Source organism: Bradysia coprophila, assembly GCF_014529535.1.
Source record: "Bradysia coprophila strain Holo2 chromosome X unlocalized genomic scaffold, BU_Bcop_v1 contig_125, whole genome shotgun sequence".
NCBI lineage: Eukaryota > Metazoa > Arthropoda > Insecta > Diptera > Sciaridae > Bradysia > Bradysia coprophila.
Genome location: NW_023503294.1, coordinates 1 through 27,297, shown reverse-complemented (window position 1 = coordinate 27,297; position 27,297 = coordinate 1). Strand labels below are relative to the sequence as shown.

The 27,297-nt window shown below is 37.3% G+C and overlaps 3 protein-coding genes across 3 annotated transcripts; 1 reads left to right on the top strand and 2 right to left on the bottom strand.

Moving 5' to 3' along the window:
• Positions 1–257: 257 nt before the first annotated feature.
• Positions 258–19,999, bottom strand: LOC119067615 (probable serine/threonine-protein kinase yakA). Its single transcript, XM_037170708.1, has 10 exons — positions 19,730–19,999; positions 8,353–8,471; positions 8,131–8,288; positions 8,027–8,045; positions 7,766–7,919; positions 7,488–7,682; positions 7,185–7,413; positions 6,905–7,098; positions 6,654–6,842; positions 258–2,072 (listed from the first exon to the last, which is right to left on the bottom strand). The coding sequence occupies exons 1-10, from the start codon at positions 19,819–19,821 to the stop codon at positions 1,079–1,081; spliced, it is 2,343 nt and encodes a 780-aa protein (XP_037026603.1). The 5' UTR covers positions 19,822–19,999; the 3' UTR covers positions 258–1,078.
• Positions 20,000–22,295: 2,296 nt separating this feature from the next.
• Positions 22,296–23,347, top strand: LOC119067610 (B-cell CLL/lymphoma 7 protein family member B). Its single transcript, XM_037170703.1, has 3 exons — positions 22,296–22,632; positions 22,719–22,909; positions 22,991–23,347. The coding sequence occupies exons 1-3, from the start codon at positions 22,544–22,546 to the stop codon at positions 23,092–23,094; spliced, it is 384 nt and encodes a 127-aa protein (XP_037026598.1). The 5' UTR covers positions 22,296–22,543; the 3' UTR covers positions 23,095–23,347.
• Positions 23,348–25,561: 2,214 nt separating this feature from the next.
• Positions 25,562–27,290, bottom strand: LOC119067611 (coiled-coil domain-containing protein lobo-like). Its single transcript, XM_037170705.1, has one exon. The coding sequence runs from the start codon at positions 27,061–27,063 to the stop codon at positions 25,570–25,572; it is 1,494 nt and encodes a 497-aa protein (XP_037026600.1). The 5' UTR covers positions 27,064–27,290; the 3' UTR covers positions 25,562–25,569.
• Between the last annotated feature and the right edge of the window lie 7 nt (positions 27,291–27,297).

The following is a 27,297-nucleotide window of genomic DNA, read 5'->3' as shown; positions in this document are numbered from 1 at the left end:
CCGTGACTGCAAAAACCAATTGAATATCCAAATAAAACACAAATTTATACTGTCGGCTGAACACTAAATTCAAGAGAAATTAGTTTTCAATTAAAAAGAAAATTCTATTAAATAAAATATTTAATTGTGTTTGTTTGCTCTTTATAAAATAATAAAAATTAATTATTTTTTTTATCATGTTTTTAAATGCAATAGAGTTTTTTTTTGTTTTGATTTGATTAAATAATTTACAGTACAAATTTCGGGTTATTTTTTCTTTTTTTTCTTTTCGTAAAACAAATCAACATTATTATACCTAAAATAAGTTAATTAACATCTCTCGTTTCTCTCTTTCTTTCTTCTTCATATCTATCTGCGTCTCTCTCACTGTGTATCTGTCTCCTTCTATCTTTTCGTCAATATTGAAATTCAATTTGATTAATAATAATAATAATAATAATCATATTTACAAACAAAACGTCCCAGGTGTTATAACACACAAAATCAATTAGTCTTGCACTTTTTTAATAATTTAGTTTTTTTTTGAATTAATTTTTTTTTTGTTGTTTTATTCAAGTTATAATTTATTGAACACCAAATACAAACATGATAATGTATATATAAATCTATTTACAAGTATATTCTCTCGTGTATGCTGTAATTGTTTGTTGGTTTGGTTGCGTGTATGTATCTGAATGTATATGTATATGTGGGTGAGTGTGTGTAGTTTTAATCCATTTAAATATATTTTTTTCGACTTCTGTTTCTTCATTTTTCTTGTTTTTATTTCAATTAAATATATTTTGCATTTTCTTTTTTTACTTTTATTTATTTTCATATAAATTGTTTTCTGTTTTTTCTTCTTCTTTTTTAGTCATAAATACTATTAAATCCTTAAATATATATATATATATAAGTGACGACGACATTTGTACTGTAAACATATTTAATTTTTTGTTTTTGTTAAATTTTAATTGTCAAAATATTAATGAATTTCTTCACACACGTAATTTTTGAAATGAAATTTTTTTTCTTCTTTTTTTTGTTTTAATTTAATTTTTGTTTTGTTTACCTTCTCTGCGTCAATATTGCCAGTTAGTTACACCGATATCTCATAATTCATATCGTAAACGGATTGTCGGTCCGGTGTCGGTGTGGTTGATCGTTGCATATTTGTTTGGCCGCTGCTGTTCGTATTGCTAAGTGGACCGTTGTTCCGTGATTGATTAGATTGCGGCTGCTGTTGTTGTTGCTGTGTGCTGTCACAATTGGCGCCGTTCATCGATGTCATTTCCATTGAATCGGTCATTTCGAGCGCCCGTACAAATGATATGGGTCGGGTCGGTGTGGCCTTTCGTTTGATTTGCGGTGATGGTTGTGGAGGGAATACCGAAACGCCGCCACGCGGTATTGCTGGATTGTAGCCGGCAACGCCGGTGGCACCCGATGCATTACTCGGCATGGGTGGATAACGCTGACCGATATTGTTTGTGTATTGGAGATGCTGTGTGGGACTGGTCGGATTCGATCGATGGTGATAGGGATCACTGTGTTGATTGTATTCATGCTGACTATTTGGCTGCGTTCTATTTAAAATATTTGGCTGCCCGGGAAATTGCGGTTGATGATTGCCATTGAATCCGGGGGAATTATCTTTCCACATGTACACACCACGCTGTGGACTTCCAGCTAATTCTCTTATATTATCTACGGTGTTATTTGTTCGTGCGTATGATAGTTCAGCACCTTGACGGACTAGTTCTCCTTCGGACAGGAAGCGACGTTGTGGACTACCATATGGTGCTTGTGAAATACCGATACGTGGCCCACCTCCATTATGATTACCATGAAAATCGTTTGCCGATGACGTGTGGTGATGTTGTTGTTGTTGCTGCTGCTGCTGCTGTTGTTGTTGCTGCTGTTGATGTTGTTGCAGTTGTTGATGAAGTTGTTGTTGTTGCAGCGTTTGCGGTGGAAGACCGGTATGATGCTGTATGGGGAAGTCATAATAAGAAGCACCAGACTGATTTGTGCTCGAATTCACGCCAATAAAATCGGGACGTCTCGGTTGCGTCGGTGTACCCGGATTTGATCTATTCGAAAATTTTACGAATTAGATGAGTTGCATTTTATGGAATAGTCAATCAGATTAGATCTGCTCAGGATGATTCGTTCATTTCAATACGTATACAGTTCAAGATCGTTATTTCAGAAAAAAGTTCAACTTTTCTAGCTCGCTTCGGGAAAATCTCAATTTTTTCGATGTTCCTGGTGTAACTTTTCTGATTAAGTCAATTCGACATATGAAAATTGAGTTAGGCGACTATGCGTGTCTTTCGAAGACTCACATAAGAACATTTGGGTATTATTTTCCAAAAAAATATTCTTTTAAATGCAAGAAAAATTGAGATTAGGATTAACGGAATCCATGGCGACCGTGCGACGTCTACCGGCAATAATGTAAAATATAAACAAAAATGTTTAACGAAAAATGAAAATCAAGCCAGCAATGTATTACACAAGAAAAAATGCATATAAACGGACGGTTATAGAACAACACGTGCTTCGTACACAATCTAATCTGACAAGAGTGCAATTATGTACATTTCACTTTCTATTGTTACAAAATGTAGATTTTTTTTGGTAAAAGAAACCATAGCAAAGTCTAGCCGACACACATGATACCTAGTTAGATTTTCTCGCGGTAGAGTCTGCCTATGAAGAAGAAGTTTCTTTTATCGATTCAAATCTGAACAAAGGTTAAATGTGTGGACTAAAATTGGTTCAGTGTAGCGTCCTACTTCGTGGAAGGATTTTTCGTTAAAATTATTCCGCTTCGACTTTGTCAAAAGAAGATCTCTAATTGACACAGTCAGAATGGTAACGTTTTGTGACATTTTTCACATCTTCATTGACACCTAATTGTTGTGGTAAATGAGAAATATTTGGTTCCACAATATGGAAATGGAATCCACATGGTCTCATTTAGCTGAAGCTTTAAGTTGCAGATGTCTGAGTAGTATTTACGACACATTTGGCATGAAAAGTTTCATAGACAACTCAGGATTATTTATCATCATATAAGCTTGCCAGACTTCCCCTTATATGTTGATATACTGCTTTATCGAATGAGCGAAAACAAGACAACAAAATGTGAGAATGGCAATGGCAATTTCCCCAGAAAATTCAAAGTAATGTATGATTTGGACCTCTCGGGAAATAACGATGAAAATCACATACGGTGTGTGTGTATTAATGACTGTATACACGACGTACATAAGACTAAACAAATTTACCCTTAACTTGTTAGAGACCTTGGGTACTATTCGCACGGCGGTCGACGAGGTCTGACAAATGAGGTCTTTTGTAGCAAAAATCATGTTCAAAATAAATGAAGTAAAAGATTTCTGAAATCAATCCCTCAAAATTTTCGATCAAATGAAGTAACAGTTTGAATAGGTTTGTTCCAAATAACTGTAAACCCGAACTTTGACAATACGAACGCCGACGATTTCATCCACAGAGATGAACACAACCTAAAGGTGAACAAATTTCTTTGAAATTTTTTCGTTAAAAATTTTCGTCAACCTGAAAGTTGAGGTTAAGTTGCCTTCTGTGGATGAAATTTGACATTTCGAAATGATCTTGGAACAAACCTATAGTAAAACTATTAATAACCTTGCCGTCTGCGAATCACTTAATTGACTGGAACAGTCGATGACTTTTAAAACTCTGATAAATCTATAATTGTGATTTCTAAAGGTGAACGAACTGTTATTGCTGAAAATTATGAATATTTTCAACATGCAGAAGATAAAAATATTTTCGCTAAAGTTAAATAAACAACTTTCAGGACGGAACTATCTTGTAAAACTCGATCATAGATCATTTTCATTATACGGTACTTGTCAACGTAACCCCACTTAATTTTTCGTCAAGTAGTCCTTAACCTCAATCAATTTACGTTAACTGCGTTCAATTTACGGATTTTTATATGAAAATCGTTCGTTCAATTCATTCGATATTTTTCGACATGTCTGACAGTTGGGATCGTGTCTGACGTTTACAGGGTCATGAAAATGATCTATAGAGTAAAGGCGCTCCTTCAACGACCTTTGTATAAAACTTTTCAAGCCAAAATTGTCAAACATATTTCCCGGCTTTCTGTTTAGAATGCGAAAAGCTGTTTTCGCCACGCAAGAGAAAATTCATTTTGAACTGTGTGATGATTGCACTCGTCTCGCGCTCCACACACGACAAAAGCGTATAATGTCTCAGTGTCTATTGGCGTATTGGAGACTTCGAATGAAATGGATTTGTTGCCACGTCTTGTTTTGCACAATGTGTGTGTGTATGTGTGTATCGGGGTGACGGGTATTATCACCCGGGGAATTATTCCCCAGACTGAAAAAAACGGAAATTAAATTGGAATTATCACCCGGGGAATTAACGTCCAGGAATTATCACCCAGATCAATTGGAATTATCACCCGGGGAATTAACACCCAGGAATTATCACCCAACCAACTAGACTAATTGTGCATGTCTATAAGAGGATGCACAACCAACTAGACTAATTGTGCATGCCTCTAAGACGATGCACAACCAACTAGAATAATTGTGCATGTCTCTAAGACGATGCACAATTACCTAGACTAATTGTGCATGCCTCTAAGACGATGCACAATTAACTAGACTAATTGTGCATGCCTCTAAGACGATGCACAATTACCTAGACTAATTGTGCATGCCTCTAAGACGATGCACAACCACCTAGACTAATTGTGCATGTCTCTAAGACGATGCACAATTAACTAGACTAATTAAGCATGACTTCTCTCTCAGATAGCTGGGTGATAATGCCTGGGCGTTAATTCCCCGGGTGATAATTCCTATTGATCTGGGTGATAATTCCCGGGTGATAATTCCCAATTCAGTTGGTAATAATTTCTAAGCTACAAACTGCTAAGAAATCATTATCACATAGCTGGGTGATAATTCCTGGGTGTTAATTCCCCGGGTGATAATTCCAATTGATCTGGGTGATAATGCCTGGGTGTTAATTCCCTGGGTGATAATTCCAATTGATCTGGATGATAATGCCTGGGCGTTAATTCCCCTGGTGATAATTCCTATTCATCTGGGTGATAATTCCTGGGCGTTAATTCCCCGGGTGATAATTCCAGTCTGGGGGATAATTCCCCGGGTGATAATACATGTCGCCGTGTATCGGTATATTTTCCAGTTTTCGTTTATGTATGACATACACACACGGACTTTTGAAAACCGACACGTTTTCTGTTTCTGTGTTTTACTCGACTTTCTCATTTCACCATATAAAAATACACGCAAAATTCACAAAAAACCACTAAACGACGAAATAGAAAATGTGTTGGTTTTCAAAATTCGGCGAGTGTACTCACCCCGGAACGATAAAATCATATATGTGGTAGTAGGGCTACACTCGATCGTTACACTTCTGTACATAACACACACACACTCGCTAACGCTCGTTCGTGTTATGTACAGAAGTGTAACGATCTCATTACCACTCCTACCACATAATAATTATAAAATGGACGAACGTGTTCCATACCGCAACCCATAATTTGTGTTAGAGATATTGCTCACAGACACTAAATAATTTACAGTAAGGCTCGGAACGGGTTCGGGTTGACCTGATCAGTTCAGGTTATGACCCGAACCGGTCTTAGACCCGAACCGGAACTAAGACTTCGGGTTCAAACCGAACTTGACCCGAACCAGAATTTTCGATTTCGGGTTCAAACCGAACCCGACCCGAACCCGAAGTTATTCAACCCGTACTTGACCCGAACCCGAATTTCCATTTCGGGTTTGACCCGAACCTGACCTGAACCCGAAATTTTCAAATAGATCAGGTCCGGTTCGGGTGACCCGAAAATTTTACACTAAAAAATGCCAAAAATTTCGGGTTAACCCGAACCGGACCTGATTTATTTGAAGATCTCGGGTTCAGGTCAGGTTCGGGTCAAACCCGAAATGGAAATTCGGGTTCGGGTCAAGTACGGGTTGAATAACTTCGGGTTCGGGTCGGGTTCGGTTGGAACCCGAAATCGAAAATTTAGGTTCGGGTCAAGTTCGGGTTGAACCCGAAGTCTTAGTTCCGGTTCGGGTCAAGATCAGGTTCGGGTTCCGACCCGTTCCGAGCCATAATTTACAGTCTCCCTAGGTTTTCTCGACCTTATCTTTTTGAAATCAACGAATAGTTGACGTGACAACTTAAATGGGTTCCCATCTCCCCATGTAGCCAAGCATTTAAAAAAATATGTTTTTGCTGGTAAATTTTCTCCGACTATTACACATCAAATATCTAGCGTTTCAAAGCATTTTAAAATTCAAAATATTCAAAATGTACAAAAATTTCGATTCAAATAAATTTTCTAAAACACAATCCAATTACCGAATTAATGTGTTTTGAAGTTAGTAAATTAAGTTCCAGTTATGTCCACCTATAATATCGGGGAAAGAAATTGGTTTTCATTTTATCGTTTTCGTCTCTCTCTCTCTATCTCTCTCTCACACACACACTCTCTCTTCTGTAAATTATTTTCCATTTTGTCCTCACAAAATGGTCACATTTTCGATTACAAACGATTTCGCAACCGAAACTCAATGTGAGTCTATGGAACTTACCGCCTTACTGGACTGGACATGGCTAGTGGCGTTGCCACACCTAGCGCTTTTATTCTCTGTTGCATGGTCGGCGTTGCCGACGTTAATCGTGATTGCACTTGTCCTTGAATTTGATTCGGTTGAACAATGATCTGGGGCTGGTCGGGTGATATTGCGTCTGAATTGTATCCTCTAGATACTTCGAGTCCCCTGCACAATTATCAGCAACATTCGTCATTCGTCATTTCATCCAGCCCAAAAAACGATCTTACCTTTGCCTAGCGTGTGGACTGTGTCTTGCATGATACATTCGCATATTGTGTCGCGGTGAATCACCGCCACCGTCCATTGGAGGTAAGTAGAAATTCGAATTGTGTCTCTGTAACGGAGGTGTTGCTTCGCAGTCTTGACTCTGTGATGCTTGCGGTTCCATATCATTATCGGAACATTCTCGTCCAGGTGATAGCTGGAAAGTGAGTGTTAATGTCCGGTTATGTTCCATGGATAACGAACAAAACAAAAATGGCCGTTCGTTCAGCGCCACAGACATACCTTACTGTAGTGTGTCGTAGTTCCACCGGAACGTTGTCCATAGCCGTTACTGTGGTCGGTATAAGTTTTGACCTGTGTCAGTCTGTCTCGATCGTACATGGCTTGTTGTTGTACTGCACTGTTTACGGGTGGATGTCGTGGACCAGCATCTCGATCACTTGTAATTGTACTAATGGTTTGATTTTCTTTGGTCGAACGACGAGCGGCATACTTTTGTGGTTTCATTAAACTGTAAAAAAAGGGCGGAAAAAACAGAAAAATTTGAAATGCCCAAAGTGGGAATCGATGTCCGAAAAAGTCTACCTTGGATATTGTGGACCGAACTGTGTGTAACAACAGTTGTGCCAGCAACCTCGTGAAAATGGATTGTATCCTCCCTTGAATTTGCCAGTGACTTGTTCATTGGTGGTACGACCCCGCGATACCAATACCATGTGAAATCCGGTTAATCCGAATATGGGTATTGCCAGCACAATTACAATTCCCATTAAAACGATTCTACAAGTAAGCAAATCGAAACGGAAACGCTGCGGTGACACAATCGAAAATCTCAATTGGGATAAAGACATTGGTGTACTTACGCTACGATAGGCTCAATTTGAGCCAATTTTTCTTTGTGATTCAACACATAAACTAGACATAAACCGAATGTGCTTAGCATATGAATCGATAGCGATATTAAAAAAAAGAAGAAAAATCGATAATTCCTTCGCCCAATGCAATTATTCACCCAAGCTGTCGATGGAATGATGTTGGAATTAGTTTTGATTGAACATTTCATTTTACTTTTTTGGAAAGTTCAAATTGATTTTATTCAACAACAAAAAAACGAAAATACTTACGACAGTGATGATCGAATGTCTACAGAGAGAAGGATAAACAAAACCGAAAATCAATTGATTTGATACCGATTTTAGACCGACAAGAGAACAAGAATTCCACTCACCTCTATGCAATGATTGCATACCGAACAGTGTGAACATCTTGGCGGTCGATAAAATTTGCATGTCACACACCATTTCATACGAACAGTAATGCCATTTATTTCTGCATTCTTATAGAGTGGTGCGCGAAATTCGTCTTCTCGATCTTCGTCTGGCGGCGCTGGACAAATGAGTGCGCATTTTAGTGATATCATGACTCGGATTCAAAAAGTTTCTTCGTGTACCTTTTGGAATAACTCCTGGATCCATGAACGTGGCTAAAGTGAAATTTGCAAGAACGAAAAATGTGATGACTCCTTGGTATGCAGGAACCCATGGATGACGGAATATGTAGTACTGGCATCTGGAAAACAAAAACAAAAAAACTTAAGACCAATGAATCACTAAGAGTAGTTTTTCCTGGCGAGACAGGGTCAACTATAAAAATCATATAAATCGGCTCAAATTCACTACGTTTACTATATAAAAGAACATCATTCTACAATTGACGGTTAGACGTTTTGTCTTCCGGAAAAATTTTTCTTATAGTTTCAGGACCTTTATTACCATAGAATTATACTCGAGAGGTGACATGGTGGCGCTGTCGATCAAAGGAAACCACAAAAATATGTGGGAAACCAGACATGTTGAAATAGTAACAGTGCTACCTTGACATCTCTCGAGTGTAACTCTATGTTTATTACGGAAACATTGTGGCTTTCGGGACAAACATCCAGCCCACCAACTCCAGAAACTTAATTCTAAATGTTGAAGCCTAAAACAGTAAGCACACCAGTCCACACTCTTCGTGCAGGTCTAAGTGGATGGTTGTTTGCTGACACAAAAAAGTTTTCTCATGGGAACACACTAAGTTTTGGTTAACCATTTTTCACACAGCTGTCTCTGAAAGTACCTAACAAAGCTCAATTTGCCGAAAGCCACGACAAATCGGTCTCTAAATAGGGTTCCCATTCGTCCTCTTTTTAGAGGGTCCTCTTTTTTCATCTCGTTCTTCTTTTTTACTAAGAACATCACTTTTTTGAAGAAGACGAAGTCTTTGTCCGCTTTTTTTCAGCTCTTCTTCTTATTTAAGTAAATTTGATGCAGCTCATACCTAAAGAACGAAAAATTTTCACTGCGCGGATTTAACTAATAATCTTCTCTGTCAGAGAATCTTTGAACGGTAATACAACAAAATCTTCATTACGAAAAAAAAATTCGCTCGCTCCGCTCGCATTCTTTACCACCTCATTTTTTCATACATTAAAATAAAAGTTAGTCATTTTACAAGAATAGCGTAGCGTTGTGTGAGATACCAAAGATCACGCATGGATAAGGTAAAACGATGTCTGTATTCAGGTAATATGGAGTGGATGTTATCACTGAGATTATCAGGAAGATTTCAATGCATATTGTAGCATGTAGCCACAAAGAGCATGTATAGTTGCTGTAATTCCATGTCAGAAATTCACTTTTCGTCTCCTTTTTTGAATGTCAAGGCGTCCTCTTTTTGTCCTCTTTTTTGATGCCGAAATGTCCTCTTTTTCAAAATTCCCTTTTTTTATCGTTCAGTATCTCAAGTGATATGAGTATTGTCCATTAAATCACATGTAGGGAACACACGAGATTCCTGAATAAGTGTGAATTCGTAAAACCGAGCGACATACGTAAGGAAAAATAATTCTCAAAGTATAAGGTTTCACTTCTCACGTACATGGATTGGAAAAAATGTTAGGCGCGTCGTGATACGAAAAACACAAAACAAAACAGAGGATCGTTTTCCTACCTTGGAATGTTTACAAGTAGATACTACGAACGTTATAAAGGTTCTGTTTTCAAATTTTATTTAGAGGGATTCTTTTGAAAAACAGCCTGCCGAAATCGGACTCAGATGCTTGTGTGGCTAGTGGGAGGTGGTCAAAAGCTAGACCGAAAACATGCACTTTTCAAACAGAAATTTCTCAAGGTATACGAAACGTACATCGTCGTGTGCGGTGTCATTACAAAGGTAATGTTTTTAAAAGAATCCTTCTTATTCATGTTGGATTATACACTTGATATAATTCTATCTGGTGAAGACAAGTAGTCTAAATAAACAGCAGAGTCTAAGTGACCCTAGTTAAGAAAGAAAATTGTGAAAGTCACTTTCCAATAAACAGCCGAAAGGCAAAGTTGTGTTTCATTGGAGGTCTGGGTATAAGTGCTACCCGTAATATCCTGTAGCCATTCCACAACTTCCAACAGGTTATGGGCCCAGGTTATACAATTTTGGTGCTAATTCAGTATACAAAGTATAAAAAAACGGCAGTACCAGTTACATAAAGGCACTGGTTTGTGCGCAGTAACTGCAGAATCAGTTACGTAAAGAGTGGTGGCGGTAAACTCCGGAATTATGGTGTAATTTGTCTCTTATTTCTCTAAAGTCGGTAGACAACGAAATGGTTTCAAAAGTCAAGTCGATAGACAACACTTTCAATAGTTAAGCCGAAAGTCAAATGCCAAAATAGATTGTGAAAAATGAACATGACGGTGAAGTCAATCGGCCGGCAGTGTGGTCGATGGTTCATTTAAGATCAATTGGGATGGTGCAACGACTGAATTCGTACGATTGCTGAAAATCAGAATCAATGGAAACTGAGTGAGCAGTAGGGTGTGTCGATTTCAATTATTTTTTTTAGTCATTCCGGGTTCCGCCCTACCGCGATTCACCCTCGCACTAGCAATAATAATCAGCAAAATTTTTTTTTTTCTAAGTGAATATAAGCTTGCACCGTCACTTTTTCAAAAATTTTCGAGCTACACGAGATAGCTGGATTATGGGTCCGAACCAAAAAAAATCTACAGATGCTTTTGCAAAGTTTTCACTCTGTACGGCATCTAGAGGGTCTACTAGAACATACAAAAATTAAAAAAAGTTAAAAAAATGTTTTACCGTCATTTTGGTATAGCATCAAGTTTCACCGAGGTGGAATTTTCAAGAATTTTGTAAGTGGAAAAGTCATCTCACCTGGGTGAATTTTTTTCAAGCTATTGTTGTGATAGCTCATTTTGTAGGTATTTCAATAGCGCATCCAGCAAACATACAGTTTAGATAGATAAATTTAAATATTTTTTTGGTTTCACTGTTGGAAGGCCCAAAAATGGGGCATTTCTTTGGGTATTTTCGAAAACATAACAAATTGGCTTCTCTTAAAAAACGAAATCTTACTATTTTCAGCTTTTAAATGTGTTATTCATGAATAATATTTGAATTTATGTCAAAATTTTTCATTTACTTGCTGTATTTAAAATGTTAATTGTCTCCATACTCGAAGAAATGCCCAATTTTTGGGCCTTCCAACAGCGAAACCAAAAAATATTTAAATTTATCTATCTAAACTGTATGTTTGCTGGATGCGCTATTGAAATACCTACAAAATGAGCTATCACAACAATAGCTTGAAAAAAATTCACCCAGAAGAGATGACTTTTCCACTTACAAAATTCTTGAAAATTCCACCTCGGTGAAACTTGGTGCTATACCAAAATGACGGTAAAACATTTTTTTAACTTTTTTTAATTTTTGTATGTTCTAGTAGACCCTCTAGATGCCGTACAGAGTGAAAACTTTGCAAAAGCATCTGTAGATTTTTTTTGGTTCGGACCCATAATCCAGCTATCTCGTGTAGCTCGAAAATTTTTGAAAAAGTGACGGTGCAAGCTTATATTCACTTAGAAAAAAAAAATTTTTGCTGATTATTATTGCTAGTGCGAGGGTGAATCGCGGTAGGGCGGAACCCGGAATGACTAAAAAAAATAATTGAAATCGACACACCCTAGTATATGAGTGCTACCCGTAATATCCTGCAGCCATTCCACAACTTCCACAATCTCTAAACGGATAAAATCGTAAAATCAAAGTTACCAGGAGTGGAAATTATTAATTGTATAATATCGAAAGTTGATTGTGAAGCTACTTCCTACTCGACACGACATTCGTTTTTCGTCCTATACGATTTGATGCTATTCACGCCTAAACACAACCAAACGATGTCATCCGTTTTTAATTAATTTTTCGGTTAGCTGAGAGGCCAAATTCAATTTTATGATATTGCCTACTGCTCATTAAATGTTAAATGTGTTATCTCCGAGATAATATCTAAATAGATTCGGTTGCGATAAATTTACAGGTGTGACGTCACAGTATGAAAAAAAAAGGTTACATTCGGCGTGGTAATATTAGCTGAATAATCATTGAAAATGATTAGCTCCTGTTGGGACAGCAGTTTCAATTCATTATTTTATTTTTTTGCACACTCAATTTTGGAATGCATTCATCCTATTCGTTAACTTTGTTTTCCCATACTTACAATCGAACAATCCAAACAAAAACCACTTTGATTTCGAGTTTTGATTAAATTCGTTCTGATGCACTGATAGATTTGAACTCCGTGACTCGTAACATTCGAATACAAGCAAATCTTATTACAACTTTTCATAACTTTTCGAGTGTGGGTACCACAATATAGAATAGTTAACTCCCATCATATTGGATATTATTGTTTAAGTTTGTGCGGTTTTCCTTTATGGAATATAAGCTTCCAATCAAACTGGGACTAGGATAGGAATCATAATTCATTCATCATCGACTCAATGAATATTATCGACGTTCGTTCTATTGTCGTTGCTGAGTTTATTTCAACTTTTCTTTGTTTTTGTAGCTTACCGAAGAATAACGTTTAAACTGTGGCGCTTCGGTATATGCTTTCAGGGTGGGTCAGCATAATATGCAATCTATTTTAATATTTGTTTATGTTCGTTGCTGTTCATTGAATTGCAACTAATAAATAATTTTCTAAAATACAAATCGATTCGGGCAAAAAAAAATTTATCTTAAACATCACAATCAGGCCGATAACCAGCATTTCAAAGTGGATTAGTCGATACAATCATGTCCGGAGCGATAGCGGAGAAAAGAACGATGAAATTTTTTTTGAGACGCGGCAACTATAGGCGAGAATTTAAGTTTCTTTCCTTTGGCCTGTATCACCACAAATCCTATTCTATCTTGTTCGCGCTTCAAATACGAGCAAAACGAGCTATCACTCGACTATGTAGCTTTAAAATTACCGGAGATACATCGTTTTGAAATTGGCACTTTTCATAGAAAATGCACCAAATTGACTTTTCCCAAACAATCAAAATCTTTCAACTTACTCTGTATGTTTCTATCTGTCTATCTGTCTATCTATCTATCGACGGTCGATCTCGGAAACTAGTCAGCCAATCTCCATGAAATTTTGCAGGAACCTCAGGGTGGGCATAAAAATGAAAATGTGATACGCCATTACCCCAGGAAAAACCAGAATTTTGTTTTATTGGCCTCGAAGTGGTTTCTGAGTGTGGTTTTCGAGGGTCGGGAACGCGTTTTCGGCTGTAGCTTAGCTGTATTGAAACCTACAGAGGCGTGCGACCCATCAAATGAAAGGTATTCATAACACGATTCGAACAAAAAAATAATTTAAAAAATCGGGGCAGATTCGTTTGAGCTAGAGTGATTAGAGTGACCAAATTTTGAGCTACTCGAGCGTAGGATGAAAGGACTAATATTTTTTTGGGTTATGAGAGATAGAGAATTACTTTCTTCGGCAAAGTCTCAGAGTTTTACGAGTAGAACAGAGGGGCATTTGTGAAAAATGTCGAAAGTTGGAAATGGGTGGGTCAATTATGTTTTTAGAGGTATTTCTTGAATGGTGGCAGATAGAGAGTTACTTTCTTCGGCAAAGTCTCAGAGTTTTACGAGTAGAAAAGAAGGGCATTTGTGAAAAATGTCGAAAGTTGGAAATGGGGGGTCAATTGGGGTTTTAGAGGTATTTCTTGAATGGTGGCAGATAGAGAATTACTTTCTTCGTCAAATTTTCGAATTTCGTCAAATTTTCGATTTTCGTCAAATTTTCGATTTTCGTCAAATTTCGTCAAATTTTCGAATTTCGTCAAATTTTCGAATTTCGTCAAATTTTTGATTTTCGTCAAATTTTTGATTTTCGTCAAATTTTCGAATTTCGTCAAATTTTTGATTTTCGTCAAATTTTTGATTTTCGTCAAATTTTCGAATTTCGTCAATTTTTCGAATTTCGTCAAATTTTTGATTTTCGTCAAATTTTTGATTTTCGTCAAATTTTCGATTTTCGTCAAATTTTCGAATTTCGTCAAATTTTCGAATTTCGCCAAATTTTCAAATTTCGCCAAATTTCCGAATTTCTGTTATAAACTGTTATAAAAAGCAGTGTTCTAAAACTTCTAAAACGACTGATATCCCAACAAAAATCTCTTCGAGAAAAGTGTGACGCAGTCTTTGAAGTAGAATTTCTAAAATTAATGATATCGCTAGAGTTGACGCTTTCAGCTTCGTTACGCAAAAATTAAATTTTACACCCAGTTCAAACAAGCTGGCTCAGTTTTTCTCATCATCTGCCAAATAATTTTTACCAAAAAAAATTTGACTGGAAACAACCAAAATTTTACCAAAAAAATCTGCGTCGCAAAGTGGCAAATGTTCAGGAACAGACCAGCAAGAAAATTTATCTGCCACATGCGACGCAGATTTTTTTGCTAAAATTTTGGTTGTTTCCAGTCAAATTTTTTTTTGGTAAAAATTATTTGGCAGATGATGAGAAAAACTAAGCCAGCTTGTTTGTACTAAAATTGGGTGTAAAATTTAATTTTTGCGTAACGAAGCTGAAAGCGTCAACTCTAGCGATATCATTAATTTTAGAAATTGTACTTCAAAGACTGCGTCACACTTTTCTCGAAGAGATTTTTGTTGGGTGTTCATTAAAAAGAAAGAAGAAAAAGTGTCTTACTGTCGCAGAATTACAGGCAGGAACCGCCAATTACAATCTAATTTTCTCTATTCATTTCACAAGAGAACAACGTTACCAATCGTACGTTATAAAACTAATGCAGTAGCGTCAATATCGCATGGGAACGAATTGGATTGAAATTGTCGGTACTTATATTTCTCTCCCTTGGGCATATTTTTAAGTTCAACCGTTCACAAAATGAGAAATCTATACAAAACCATAGGTCTATGAGCTCATGAAAGGATCATTTGTAAACCACCTCAGCGATACATTCAATTTATTCCTACCGCACCGATTTTTCACTCTTCAAATTTAAATGCAGTTCCCGTGTGGTCATGTTAAGTGGATTTTAGATTAATTGCAAATCCACTATTGTTTCGATCAACAAGTGCCATTCCTTTCATACAAATGTTTGCAATAATATTCCGAACGCCAAATAGTTGGAGTCTCGTAATAATAACGAAATATGCGTTGAAATAGAACTGCGATATTCGCCACTTTTATGGCAAGAAAATTATATTTTTATTGGACTTTGGACATTTATCTTTCTTTTATCGGAAATGTTCGATTCCTTTAGCCGTAAGTGCCACTCATTATACCTGTTAAATACATTTCAACCGTCCATCAACAATAAACGCTGATTGAATCCCATAAAGTTAGCGTTTGATCGAAGAAAATGAAATCATCAAAAACGATTTACCCTTCCAACAAAAATCAAATCTGAAATTGATCCAATTACCTTCAACAAAAAACCGACCTCGATTCAGACACTTCGTTAAAATTGAAGTGGAAATTTGCAATGAACTCTGACCGATAAATACGCAGAAATAACGAAAATGTGATAAAAATGTCGATGTGTAAAGAGTGTTTGGGCTGAAGCGGTCGTGCACTTATCTCATTTTGACACCCCTCCGTTTCGTCACACAATGTATCAAACTAACATAAAATTCGAATAAAAAGAAGGAAAAACTGAACGAATTCCTGGAATATTGTCAAATTCCAGGAATTCAGTGGTTAGAACAATGAAAGCTTTTGAATTTCAACGTAGTTTCGTTGGATATTTTCATCCATTGACGTAATGGTTGATAGATTTTTGGGTTTGCTAATTGAAATTCAGAACCAAAACAAGTATACATTCGGGTCATCCGTAAATCTCATTCCCCACTAAGCGGTGCGGACGAAAGAATTGGGACAGGAATATCTGGCCAAAAAGACGAAATTTTAGAGTAGAAATTTATATTATTTTTAGGTCTTTTTTCCATAGTGTCACCAGGCAAATCAATTATTATTTGTTATCTGGTAACCGATCGCTCATAGCAGACATTGCAATTTGAAAGTTTGGTAGTTGTTGGTAGTTGGACCCCCAAAATATTTAGCAGCAAAGATGTTTCTTACTCGAGAGATGCACACCGACTGATGAATTTATTCGGCCTGCTGGTCTATTTACAAATCGAGTATTTGGTAGTTGACTACCAAAGTGGTAGTTGACTACCAAAGTGGTAGTTGACTACCAAAGTGGTAGTTGACTACCAAAGTGGTAGTTGACTACCAAAGTGGTAGTTGACTACCAAAGTGGTAGTTGACTACCAAAGTGGTAGTTGACTACCAAAGTGGTAGTTGACTACCAAAGTGGTAGTTGACTACCAAAGTGGTAGTTGACTACCAAAGTGGTAGTTGACTACCAAAGTGGTAGTTGACTACCAAAGTGGTAGTTGACTACCAAAGTGGTAGTTGACTACCAAAGTGGTAGTTGACTACCAAAGTGGTAGTTGACTACCAAAGTCGTAGTTGACTACCAAAGTGGTAGTTGACTACCAAACTAATACGGATGTTGTAGAGATGTTTCCTGTTTGAGAGCTGCACCCCGACTGATAAAAAAGGCGGCTCGGTTGCCTTCGAAAATTTGGTAGTTGAATACCAAAGTGGTACTTGAATGAGTACCAAGCTAGTAGTAAACAGAAATTGTTTTTATTTCTAATGCCAGTTGAATTAATTACAAATGAAATGAAACGTATACGATCTTCCTCAGCTGTAATCAGCGTTATCGTAGGGCACCATAGAATAATCCATAGTAGCTGACTCACCCACTTGTGCCGAATTGGAAACAGAAATTTTAAAAAAATATGAAAAAAGACTCACCAGGCTTCAGCCGGTCTATTCTTGTTTGTGTTTTATTGAGAACAGTAATTAAAACAACAAAAAATGGGAAAAGAAGGACAATATTGACTACCAAGTTAAAGCGTTAGCTTCAAAAGATTTGCCCGTAACATTTTATATAAAAGATGAGATGACTGCGAAGAATCACCGGCAGATTTCGGAGAGGTTCTTGTTACAATTTAATGAAAATTACGCCACTGCATAGTAAGCCCATGCAGGACTCATTCACTTTACGAATGTCAAAATAAGGGACTTGACCATAGTATGAAAATGAACTCAATTGAACACTGGAACAGTTTTATTAATTTCATTCGCAAAGTATATCAATGAAAGTAGATAAGTAGGTATGGCCAGTCCATACAAGTCGGAGCACATACGGATTTGCATGGCGCCACCTCAAACGAACTCATTTCTAGTGGAAATTTGCACTAGAAATGAGTTCGTTTGAGGTGGCGCCATGCAAATCCGTATGTGCTCCGGCTAGAACAAATTTGAACGTTTGGCCATACCTATCCATTTACTTTCATTGAAGTATATGGCTACTAGATAATTCAGTATCCCTAGTCAAATCAAGTGCTTCTGCCTGGTTTTACTCTGCCGTACTTGTGTTAGTCCTAATTTCAACGTCCAAATCAACTCGAAAGTATGAACTCAATGGAACAATTCCATTGAAAATTGCTGATGAAAATCACAACAATCGAGCTAAATATTATTGTCAGCAAAACAATAGAGACAGAAACAGGGATTCTTCTGAAAAACAGTAGACCGAAATCGGACGCATTTTCTATTGGAATTTTTTATATGTGCCCAGTAAGGTATTCGACCCCAGAAGCCAAAACCACTTTCAAAAAAATTCTTCGAAGTTTGTGTGGCTGGTGTGAGGTCATCAAAAACCGAAAACTTGCACTTTTCTTACAAAAATTTCTCCAGTTACACGAGCCGTACAGGGTCGTGTGGGGTGTCACTAGAAAGGTAATTGCATGTACTTCCAGGACAAATAGGGTCTTATTGGGTTAAAAATTCATCCACACTGAGATATGTACAGTTGAAGTTTTCAACCGAAAAAAGACTGAAAACTTACACTTTTCTTACAGAAATTTATCGAAGTACACGAAACGTACAGGGTCGTGTGGGGTGTCATTAGAAAGGTAATTGCATATACTTTCAGGGAAAGTAGAACTAACGGAAGTTTGGCGGCATCTAAGATTCAATATAAGCACTTAAACATTTCAACTTCTCATAATTCGTCGCAGATACTTCTAAGCCCCAAGACCCTATTTGCCCTGAAAGTGCATGTAATTACGTTTCTAATGACACCCCACACAACCATGTACGTTTCGTGTATCTCGAGAAATGTCTGTAAGAAAAGTGTAAGTTTTCAGTCTTTTTTTGGTTGAAAACTTCAACTGTGTATATCTCAGTGTGGATGAATTTTAAACCCAATAAGACCCTGAAAATGCATGCAATTACCTTTCTAATGACATCCCACACGACCCTGTACGGCTCGTGTAACTGGAGAAATTTTTGTAAGTGCATGTTTTCGGCTTTTGATAGAAAACGCGTCCGATTTCGGTCTGCTGTTTTTCAGAAGAATCCCTCAAAGCGAAAGTGGGTATCATTTGCAAAATGTTTAAATTTAGACACGAGAATGAATGACAACTTTTCCTTTTCCACGTCAATTTTCACTTAACCGTTATTGTTTACAATCCAAGTGTTTGCGACACACAATTTTTATTTCTCTATCAGTCATTATTCGTGTTGAATGCAGGCCTATCCACCGAACAAAGTTTATGCGATTTTAGTGGTAGACACAAAAAAAAGTCAAATGTATCGACCATCATCACCACCCCCTGTTTTAATTTGGGAATTCTAAATAAAATTAAAATTTCGCGAAGGTCAATGTCTGTAATGGGATACAGTACGGCTGAAGGTTGATGAATTAAACGGAATGAATTTTGATTAAAGTAGAATTGCAAAAGGTAAATACTTTCCGTTCAAATAAATATAAACAAAAACACGAAACAATTTACTGAACGTTTCGGTGGGATACTCCACACATTCAAGCTGTTAATTCGAGTTGCAATTGCATCACTTTACCATAAAATTTGTCGTAAAATACCATCGATGTTAGGCAATTGCCGAAGAAGACAATTAAAAGTTACTATAACAGAAAATCGTTGTTGCCGAAAACTATAACAGAAAATTAAAAAACGATTGTTTTTGAACAACATTCAACAGGGCTGGTACAAAAATCAAAAATGTTCTAAGCAGCGACAATAAAAATTGTTCTAAGTTACACCCCTGTGATATCCACAAATCTGCCCTGGAGAACTCTTTTTTTTTCAAGGCGACTGCATAGTCGATTTTTTATGTTGTTGTATGTTGTTGTAGTTATCCAAAGATGGAATATTTATTTTCAATCATGTCTACTACCAAAATAATGCAATCGACTTCGTACAACACTCCTCAAAATGTTCATTAAAATTCCTGACGATTTTCACACCGAATTTGATTCAAATGAAATGCCGATTTACCAGTCACTTGTAATCAGTACGGTCATTGCAATCAGATTTACCGAGAGGCGAAAAATTGCACACAATTTTTTTTTGTAATATCAACTTACGGATAATAGAAAAACAGGAAAGTTGTGCCCAACAAGATTGTCCATGCGAACGTCGCTGGGATATATCTTGTTTTGACATCGCATTTTGGCATTATGTGAACTTGGTCCAACTAACTAGTCATAAATCAGATTGAATAGCACTTATTTGATGGAAAAATTAGAAAATTTTGTTCTTTCAAATTCACTTTTTTGATATCACAAGTTTTTACTCGATTTTTTTACTCGGTAGACAAGAACATGGCCGCTGTGTGCAGCTTTCATTTTGAAATGTCACAATAATGTCAAAGTTTTATCGTAAACATAAGAAGGGACCCGTACGAATAGTGTACGCTAGCTGGTCGATAAAATGTCAGGTATCTTGAAACTACACTGCAACACTGCATATTTTAGTGTGTTCGTTTAAGCTTCCCTTTTTGTTATTGTTATCTCTTATTAAAATTGGGAAAAGTGATAACTGAATAGGTTTCTTCCAAGGCCATTCAAATCAATCGTCATCCCCGTCATCCACAGAGAAACCAACACAACCTCACTTTGAAGTTTTAACAAACAAATTTGTTTAAGTTGCGGTTATGTTTGCTTCTGTGGATGACGGTCGGTTGTTTTCGGCCTGTCAAAATTCGTTTTGACCGTACGATGGAAGAAACCTATAGGTTTGTTCCAAGGTCATTTTGAAATGTCAAATTTCATCCACAGAAGGCAACTTAACCTCAACTTTCAGGTTGACGAAAATTTTAACGAAAAATTTACAAAGAAATTTGTTGACGTTTAGGTTATGTTCATCTCTGTGGATGAAATCGTCAGCGTTCGTGTTGTCAAAGTTCGGGTTTAGAGTTATTTGGAACAAACCTATAGCCCTCTTAAATTGCACTTTTTCGTCGTTCGACCCTAAAAAGCTGACCAGCCCTATAAAATTACTTTTTTTCCGACCCCAATCTCTAGACCTACTCAACCGATATATTGCTCATACCTTCGAACTCGGTCGCAGTTACTTCAAGTAATCCCGAGAAGGGATCCGAGTTCGATAGGTCTGTTCCAAAGCTATACGAATGGTCAAATTACTTTCAAATTTCATCCATAGAGACATAACCTCATCTGTGGATGAAATCGTGTTCGTTGAAAATTCGTGTTTACAGTTGCTTGGAACAATAACCTAAATGTTACAAACTGATGAGTTAGAGAGCAACGTAAACGTGACAGATGCACAATTACAATTCCGATTTGAGTTGTAATTATGCATCTGTCACCTTTACGTTGCTCTCTAAATGGTCAGATAAGACCGCTTCGTACGGGTCTAAAAATTAGAGAATGTAGTAGCATTGATATTTCTTAACCTATTTCACTATACCTACTTTTTACACCTTTTCTCCTATATGACAGATGAAATTTCTCATAGAGTTAGTTTCACATTAGAGTGTACTGGGTATTTTGCATAAAAGATTCCAAAAATCAAGTTTCTTTGTACGAACAAATTTACTCGCGCGTTCTCTCGAAATAGTTATTTGTGTATCTGTTTTGGACGATTGTTTTTAGGCAATTTCGCTTGTTGTAGCCCGAACGAAGTGAGGGCTACATGCGAAAGTGCCTAAAATCGATCGTCCAAAACAGATACTCAAAAAAATTTTCATGTAAGGGGTCGAAAACCTGAGAAAAATATCGAAACTCCCTCATTTTCGGCCCCGACACATGAAATAGTTATTTGTGTATCTGTTTTGGACGATTGTTTTTAGGCAATTTCGCTTGTTGTAGCCCTAACGAAGTGAGGGCTACATGCGAAAGTGCCTAAAATCAATCGTCCAAAACAGATACTCAAAAAAATTTTCATGTAAGGGGTCGAAAACCTGAGAAAAATATCGAAACTCCCTCATTTTCGGCCCCGACACATGAAATAGTTATTTACGTATCGATTAAGGAGGCTGAAAGAGTTACGTATTAAGTTTTATATGCTGCCTACTTGTGACGAAAGTTAAAAAAACAAAAGCTACAATATAAACTTTGTAGCCGCTGAACTCAATTTGTGTGTCACCGCCTTCGTGATCAACTCAGAGTTGTCTTAACCTGGTTCTTTCAGAACCTTGTATGGCTTTACTATTTCATGCATGTCTTCAAATAATATGTGACATGTAAAGCTCGAACCACATTGAGTGCTATTCCCAAGGTTCTGAAAGAACAGGTTAAGACACTTACGAAGGCGGGTGAAACACAAATCTTGACAATTCAGACATGTATATTGTTTGAAAAGTCAACTTGAAAACAAATTTTCTTTTTGTTAAGTTGAAATCGTCATATAAAATTTTCCAAACCTAGTTGGCGCTACAGGAAAATTTTGATCACAACGCCTTCGTGATCAACTCGAAAGTGTCTTAACCTGTTCTTTCAGAACCTTGGCTATTCCAGCCTAATACATACTTACCTTGTCTTGATGGATTGTTTCACTTTATAGCCGAGGTCAGAAACGTTCCGTGCTGTTCCACAAAGCAGTTAACTATTTCTAGAAGTCGTGTGGCTGGCTATATTTAATATACGACAGTAATATCGCGATAAAATGATCGGTACATACGATTCATCTACAATTTGTTTTATTAATTTTTAAATTTTTAAATCATTCGCGCTCATTTCATTCCGTTTAATGTCAAACACGTACTAGAGATGTGTCGAAGCCGTCGAAGCCATCTTTGAATTCATTTTTTGAATGTCTCTCAATTTTGCTTCGTGTTGTTGATGTGTATACGGAAAGTGTGTTTGTTGAATAAGATTTTGTAATTACGGCAATATTGTTGTGTAAAAGAAATTTAGCTAGTCTTTGTCTACGTAAAAATGTCCCGATCAGTACGTGCAGAAACGCGAAGTCGCGCCAAGGATGATATTAAAAGAGTTATGCTAGCGGTCGACAAAGTTAGACATTGGTACATATATACAAAATGACTTATGTCGATGGAAAATGTTCGCCACAGATTTTCTGATAGTCCAAATTTTGTTTACATTTTCGCAGGGAAAAGAAATGGGTAAACATTGGCGACACAACAATGAAAATCTTCAAATGGGTTCCAATTTCATCGAACATCGAACAGAAAAAGAAAATTCTGAAAACCGAAAACAAGGAGAACACAAAATCGAATACAGAGCATTCGAACTCACATCAGTCGTCCAATTTCGGAATAACAACGGAGGACTCGAATACTTGTGAGTTAGCACGTCGGAATGATAAATCTTTTGACGGAAGTGGGAACACGTTGATTGTGAATATGATTTTGTCAATTGCAGGCTTTTCCATGGTTAGTGATTCACAAGGCCCGACCGAATTTGTGTCGAGCATGCCGTTTTCGGAAGACTCAAACTCTCAAGGAAATTTCAATAAAATTATTTAAAGAATCAATGGGCCCGCGCACAGATCGACAACCATTTCTGTTCCAATATCAAATGTTATATGGAACGGGGGACTGATGATGGCAGAACCGATATTAAGTACTGACACAATGTTAATGTCCGTATAGCATGTTGTATTGAGTTTGTGAATTAATTTTCCGTTTTTAATTTAAGATAAAATTAGTTTTTAAGCGATAATTTGTGCTTATAATTAGTAACTGATGGTGAGTAAGTAAATTGTAAGTTGAGTCAATTGGTCTGCATTTTTATCGGAAATACCTTGGTCCGGGGCAAGAAACCCAGAAACCCAGAAAAACTTGACAAATCCTTCAAATTACTCAAATTCTAGAACTGATAGCATGATATACCATGTAAAGTGGTAAAACTAACATAACATAACCTCAACAATCCAAAAAGTCCAGAAGGGAACCCAATAAAACCTCAGATATCCTTCATAATACTTACGTTCTAGAGCTGGGAACATATTGTGCATATGCAGTGACATAATTTAGGAACTGACCCACTACCACCTCAACAGTTCAATAAATCCTGAAGAGAATCCAAAAAAAACTCAGAGATCCTTCAAAATCCTTAAATTCTAGAACAGGGAGCATGTTTCCGTGAAAATATGAAACTCGGTTATGCCTTGAGTTACTAAAATTTACAGAAAATACAACTTTAGGTCGATTGTCATGGAGCGTGTGATTATTTACTCTAAATGTATTTTGACGTGAAGAACATGTGGTGAATTCACTGTTACGGACATATCTCCGGAACGAGCTGTCCGATTTCAATAAATAAACGAGCCATCAGAACAGTCGGAGCGTTTGCTGCGACTGAGCCCCGTACAAACCCGTATATCTATTGCGTACGTGACCCTAGTGCGTCTGTCACCCTACTTTGACCGTAAGCCGGTTAATGTAGTTAAAGTAAAATTATTATGAATTGTGTACATCTTAAAAATTGCGCATAGCGCAATTACGAAGCCCCGTACGACGTTCCTTTCAAATGAAACAAAAATTTCAAATCGCCCTAAAATTTTAATTTTTTTGAGTATAAATACTCATAGGGCCTAGTATCGGCCTCAGTCCGAGGACCCAAATTTAAAAAAAATTTCAACTACATTCTATTCGGCCTTTGATTACCTTCCAAATGAAACCAAAATTACGAAAAACGAATGAAATTTACTCGAGTTCTATGTAAAATACACATAGGGCCCTAGTAGCGGCTTAGTCCCAGGTCCCAAATTTAATTTGTTTTCAACAACATTCTATGCGGCCTTCGATTACCTTCCAAATCAAACAAAAATTACGAAAAACGGATGAAATTTACTCGAGTTCTATGTAAAATACACATAGGGCCCTAGTAGGATTTCACTTCTAAGGCCCTAACTCACGGTCCACTCACCCGATTTTAAAAAACTTTTTTTTCCTGGATTGGTATTGACAATACCTATCACTTGCCATGTCATTTACATTTCCATCGTTTGTTTTGCCAAAAATATCACCAAAAGACCTTAAATCACTTAGGTGGCCCTAACTCACGAAGGGCCGACCCGAATATGCCCATCTTCGAACTTAGCCTCACTATTTCGACTATCTTTCAGGGAAAAAAAAATTTGAAATCGGATTTGATTTACTCAAGATATCGACGTGACGGACAGACGGACAGAAGGACAGACGGACAGAAGGACAGACAAAATTTTTATTGTGGATTCGTCATCTATGAACATAGGCAAACACTTTGCCCTTACCGTCTGCTTCGAAATCCATCAATTACACACGGCATCGTAATCCTATAAGCCACTTTGTACTTCATACGGGTCTAAAAAACGAAAACGTAGCTCTTTAAACTCTCTATAAACCTTTTGAAGAAAATTTTTGCGAATTTACAGTCTTTCTATCGGTTTCAGAGATTTTCCTTTGAGGAATAAATATTTTTCGACTTTGACCAATTTTTTCCGCCATTTTGGATTCAAATGTCAAAAAATAAATTTTTAGACTTTTCTCTAAAACTTATCCTTTGGAAGTGGATTGATATCTCTTCTCGCTTTAGAATGAAAAATCATAGAAAAAAAAGTTACATAACGGCCGCTCACCAGAGAACCATTGAGCTGCCGTCTTGGCCCCTCATCATTTTAGAATCAGGAATCGATACAGAACAATCATCGTTATAACCATTTTCTAAGATGCACGATTAGGCCCTTTTTCAGCCTAAGAAAGTCCACTAGAGAAATTTCGGTAAGTGTAAGTTTTCAGACTTTTTTCGTTGAAAACTTCAACTGCACATTTTCAGTTTGGATGAATTTTTGCATTAAGACCCTGTTTGCCCAGAAAGTAAATGCCATTACCTTTCTAATGACACTTAACTTCATTTCATATCTATTTCATCGTATTGAATAAGACAAATGAGAAAGGAACGAATGAACAGTTCCTACAGTTCCTACAAAGTAAGCTGTTATTTTTTTGGAAGCGCATTTATTTCTGGCAATTCGTTTGTGCAGAATAGAAATCGGAACTGAACGTAAGACGCAGATCGTTTAGGACTTTCATTTTAACATTTTCGTATTTCAGTTCGAATTCGTCGTTGATGTCTTTGAGTCGGTGTTGAATAACGGCCTTATTGATCTCAATATTTTCACCTTCAGTCGTAAATCGCTCAAAGTCTTCGTCCTTAAATTGATTTTCGTATTTCGTAAAGAAGACCTTAAATTGTTGCGATTCTTTGTCGCATTCGTACAGTTTCTCTTCCAATTCCATGCGAATGTCCTGGAATTTCGATTTGAATTCGGCCAAACATTCGTGAAAAACAATTTCCGATACTTCTTCGTTCAACGGCTCGTTCTTACCGTAGATGATCAAATATGGTGCCACATAATCCGGATCGGAGCGCATGGCCAGTTCATGTTGCTCTTTCAACATTTCATATTTAGCCATTCGTATTCGACGCGCTGCTTCATTGCGTAACGGATCAAAAATGCTGAATTTCAATTGCGGATTGTTCAATTCGTTCTGACGCACTTGTATTAGATCGCTGATGTCCTCGCACACACGCCGATAGTCCTTTCGGCACCGTTCCTCTTCACGCAGTTCCTGCAGGAAAATTAAATACAATTCGACCTGGGACGGATCTTTCAGCACGGAACTGGAATTGTATCCTTCTGTGTAGGACATATCGAATATATATTCACATCCATAGTCCGGCTTAGGTGGTTTGATGAAACGTCTGGTAGTAGCTGTGACTGCGTCCGTTGCATACTGGTATTGAATGAAAATATCACTGTCGGTCACATGGCGTACAGCAACGTCTTGGTTAAATTTTCTACTTTTGTTGCGATTGTACTTTTCGATGACTTCAACCAGCACTCGATTACTCTGCCCACGAACAGTTTTCACGTCGACTTTGAACTCCCGAAAGTACAGACAATTCCGTCGAGAATGGAAGTGTTCTCGGATGTAGTCATTCTCCACTTCCAATTTCATCAACGAATCCGCCCGGGTGATGTGATAAAATTCCAGAATTTTATGATTTTTGTCTTCGGTGTCGTATGTGTAGTATTTGAGACTGTCACAACGGCCTTTTATAAAATACTCTTCGATTTCGTTCGTTTCGTAGTTTATTTTGATGAGGTACAACAGATCCGATCGATTTTCGTACCATTCCCATCGAAGTAACGGCTTCTCATAGTCGAGTGTCTCGAATGTAGTCAGCCTTGTCATCAAACCATTTTTATTTTTGAACGGTGCGAATCGTTCATACCTCGTTCTCATGTAGTCGATGCATTTCTCACCACCAGGATATCGTTCCTCGAATTCCGAATTACTTATGTGTAACTGTTTGACCCAAGAAAATGGCATGTCCAAATATTTGCCGTCTGACCCGTCGTCATTACCTTCTGTTTCATCGTCACCCACATCATCATCGTGCAGAAAATGTTCCCAGCAGTTTGAATCGCTAACATCCCAACTCATGTTCAATATGTCGGTTATTGGCTCTTGACGATTAATGTAATAATTTTTGTGATTCCAAACACTTTCAATGGCAATATACGTGGGCTCGTTAGCCTCAAATCGGAAACCGGTTGAGGGTTCTATGAAAAACACGGACGTTGTATCCGGTGCGATGTCCTCTTTCGGATGTTCAAGCGAGTTCTCGTCTATTTTCGATTCTGAATCCTCAATTTTACGAGGCTCCGGCTGTGATGG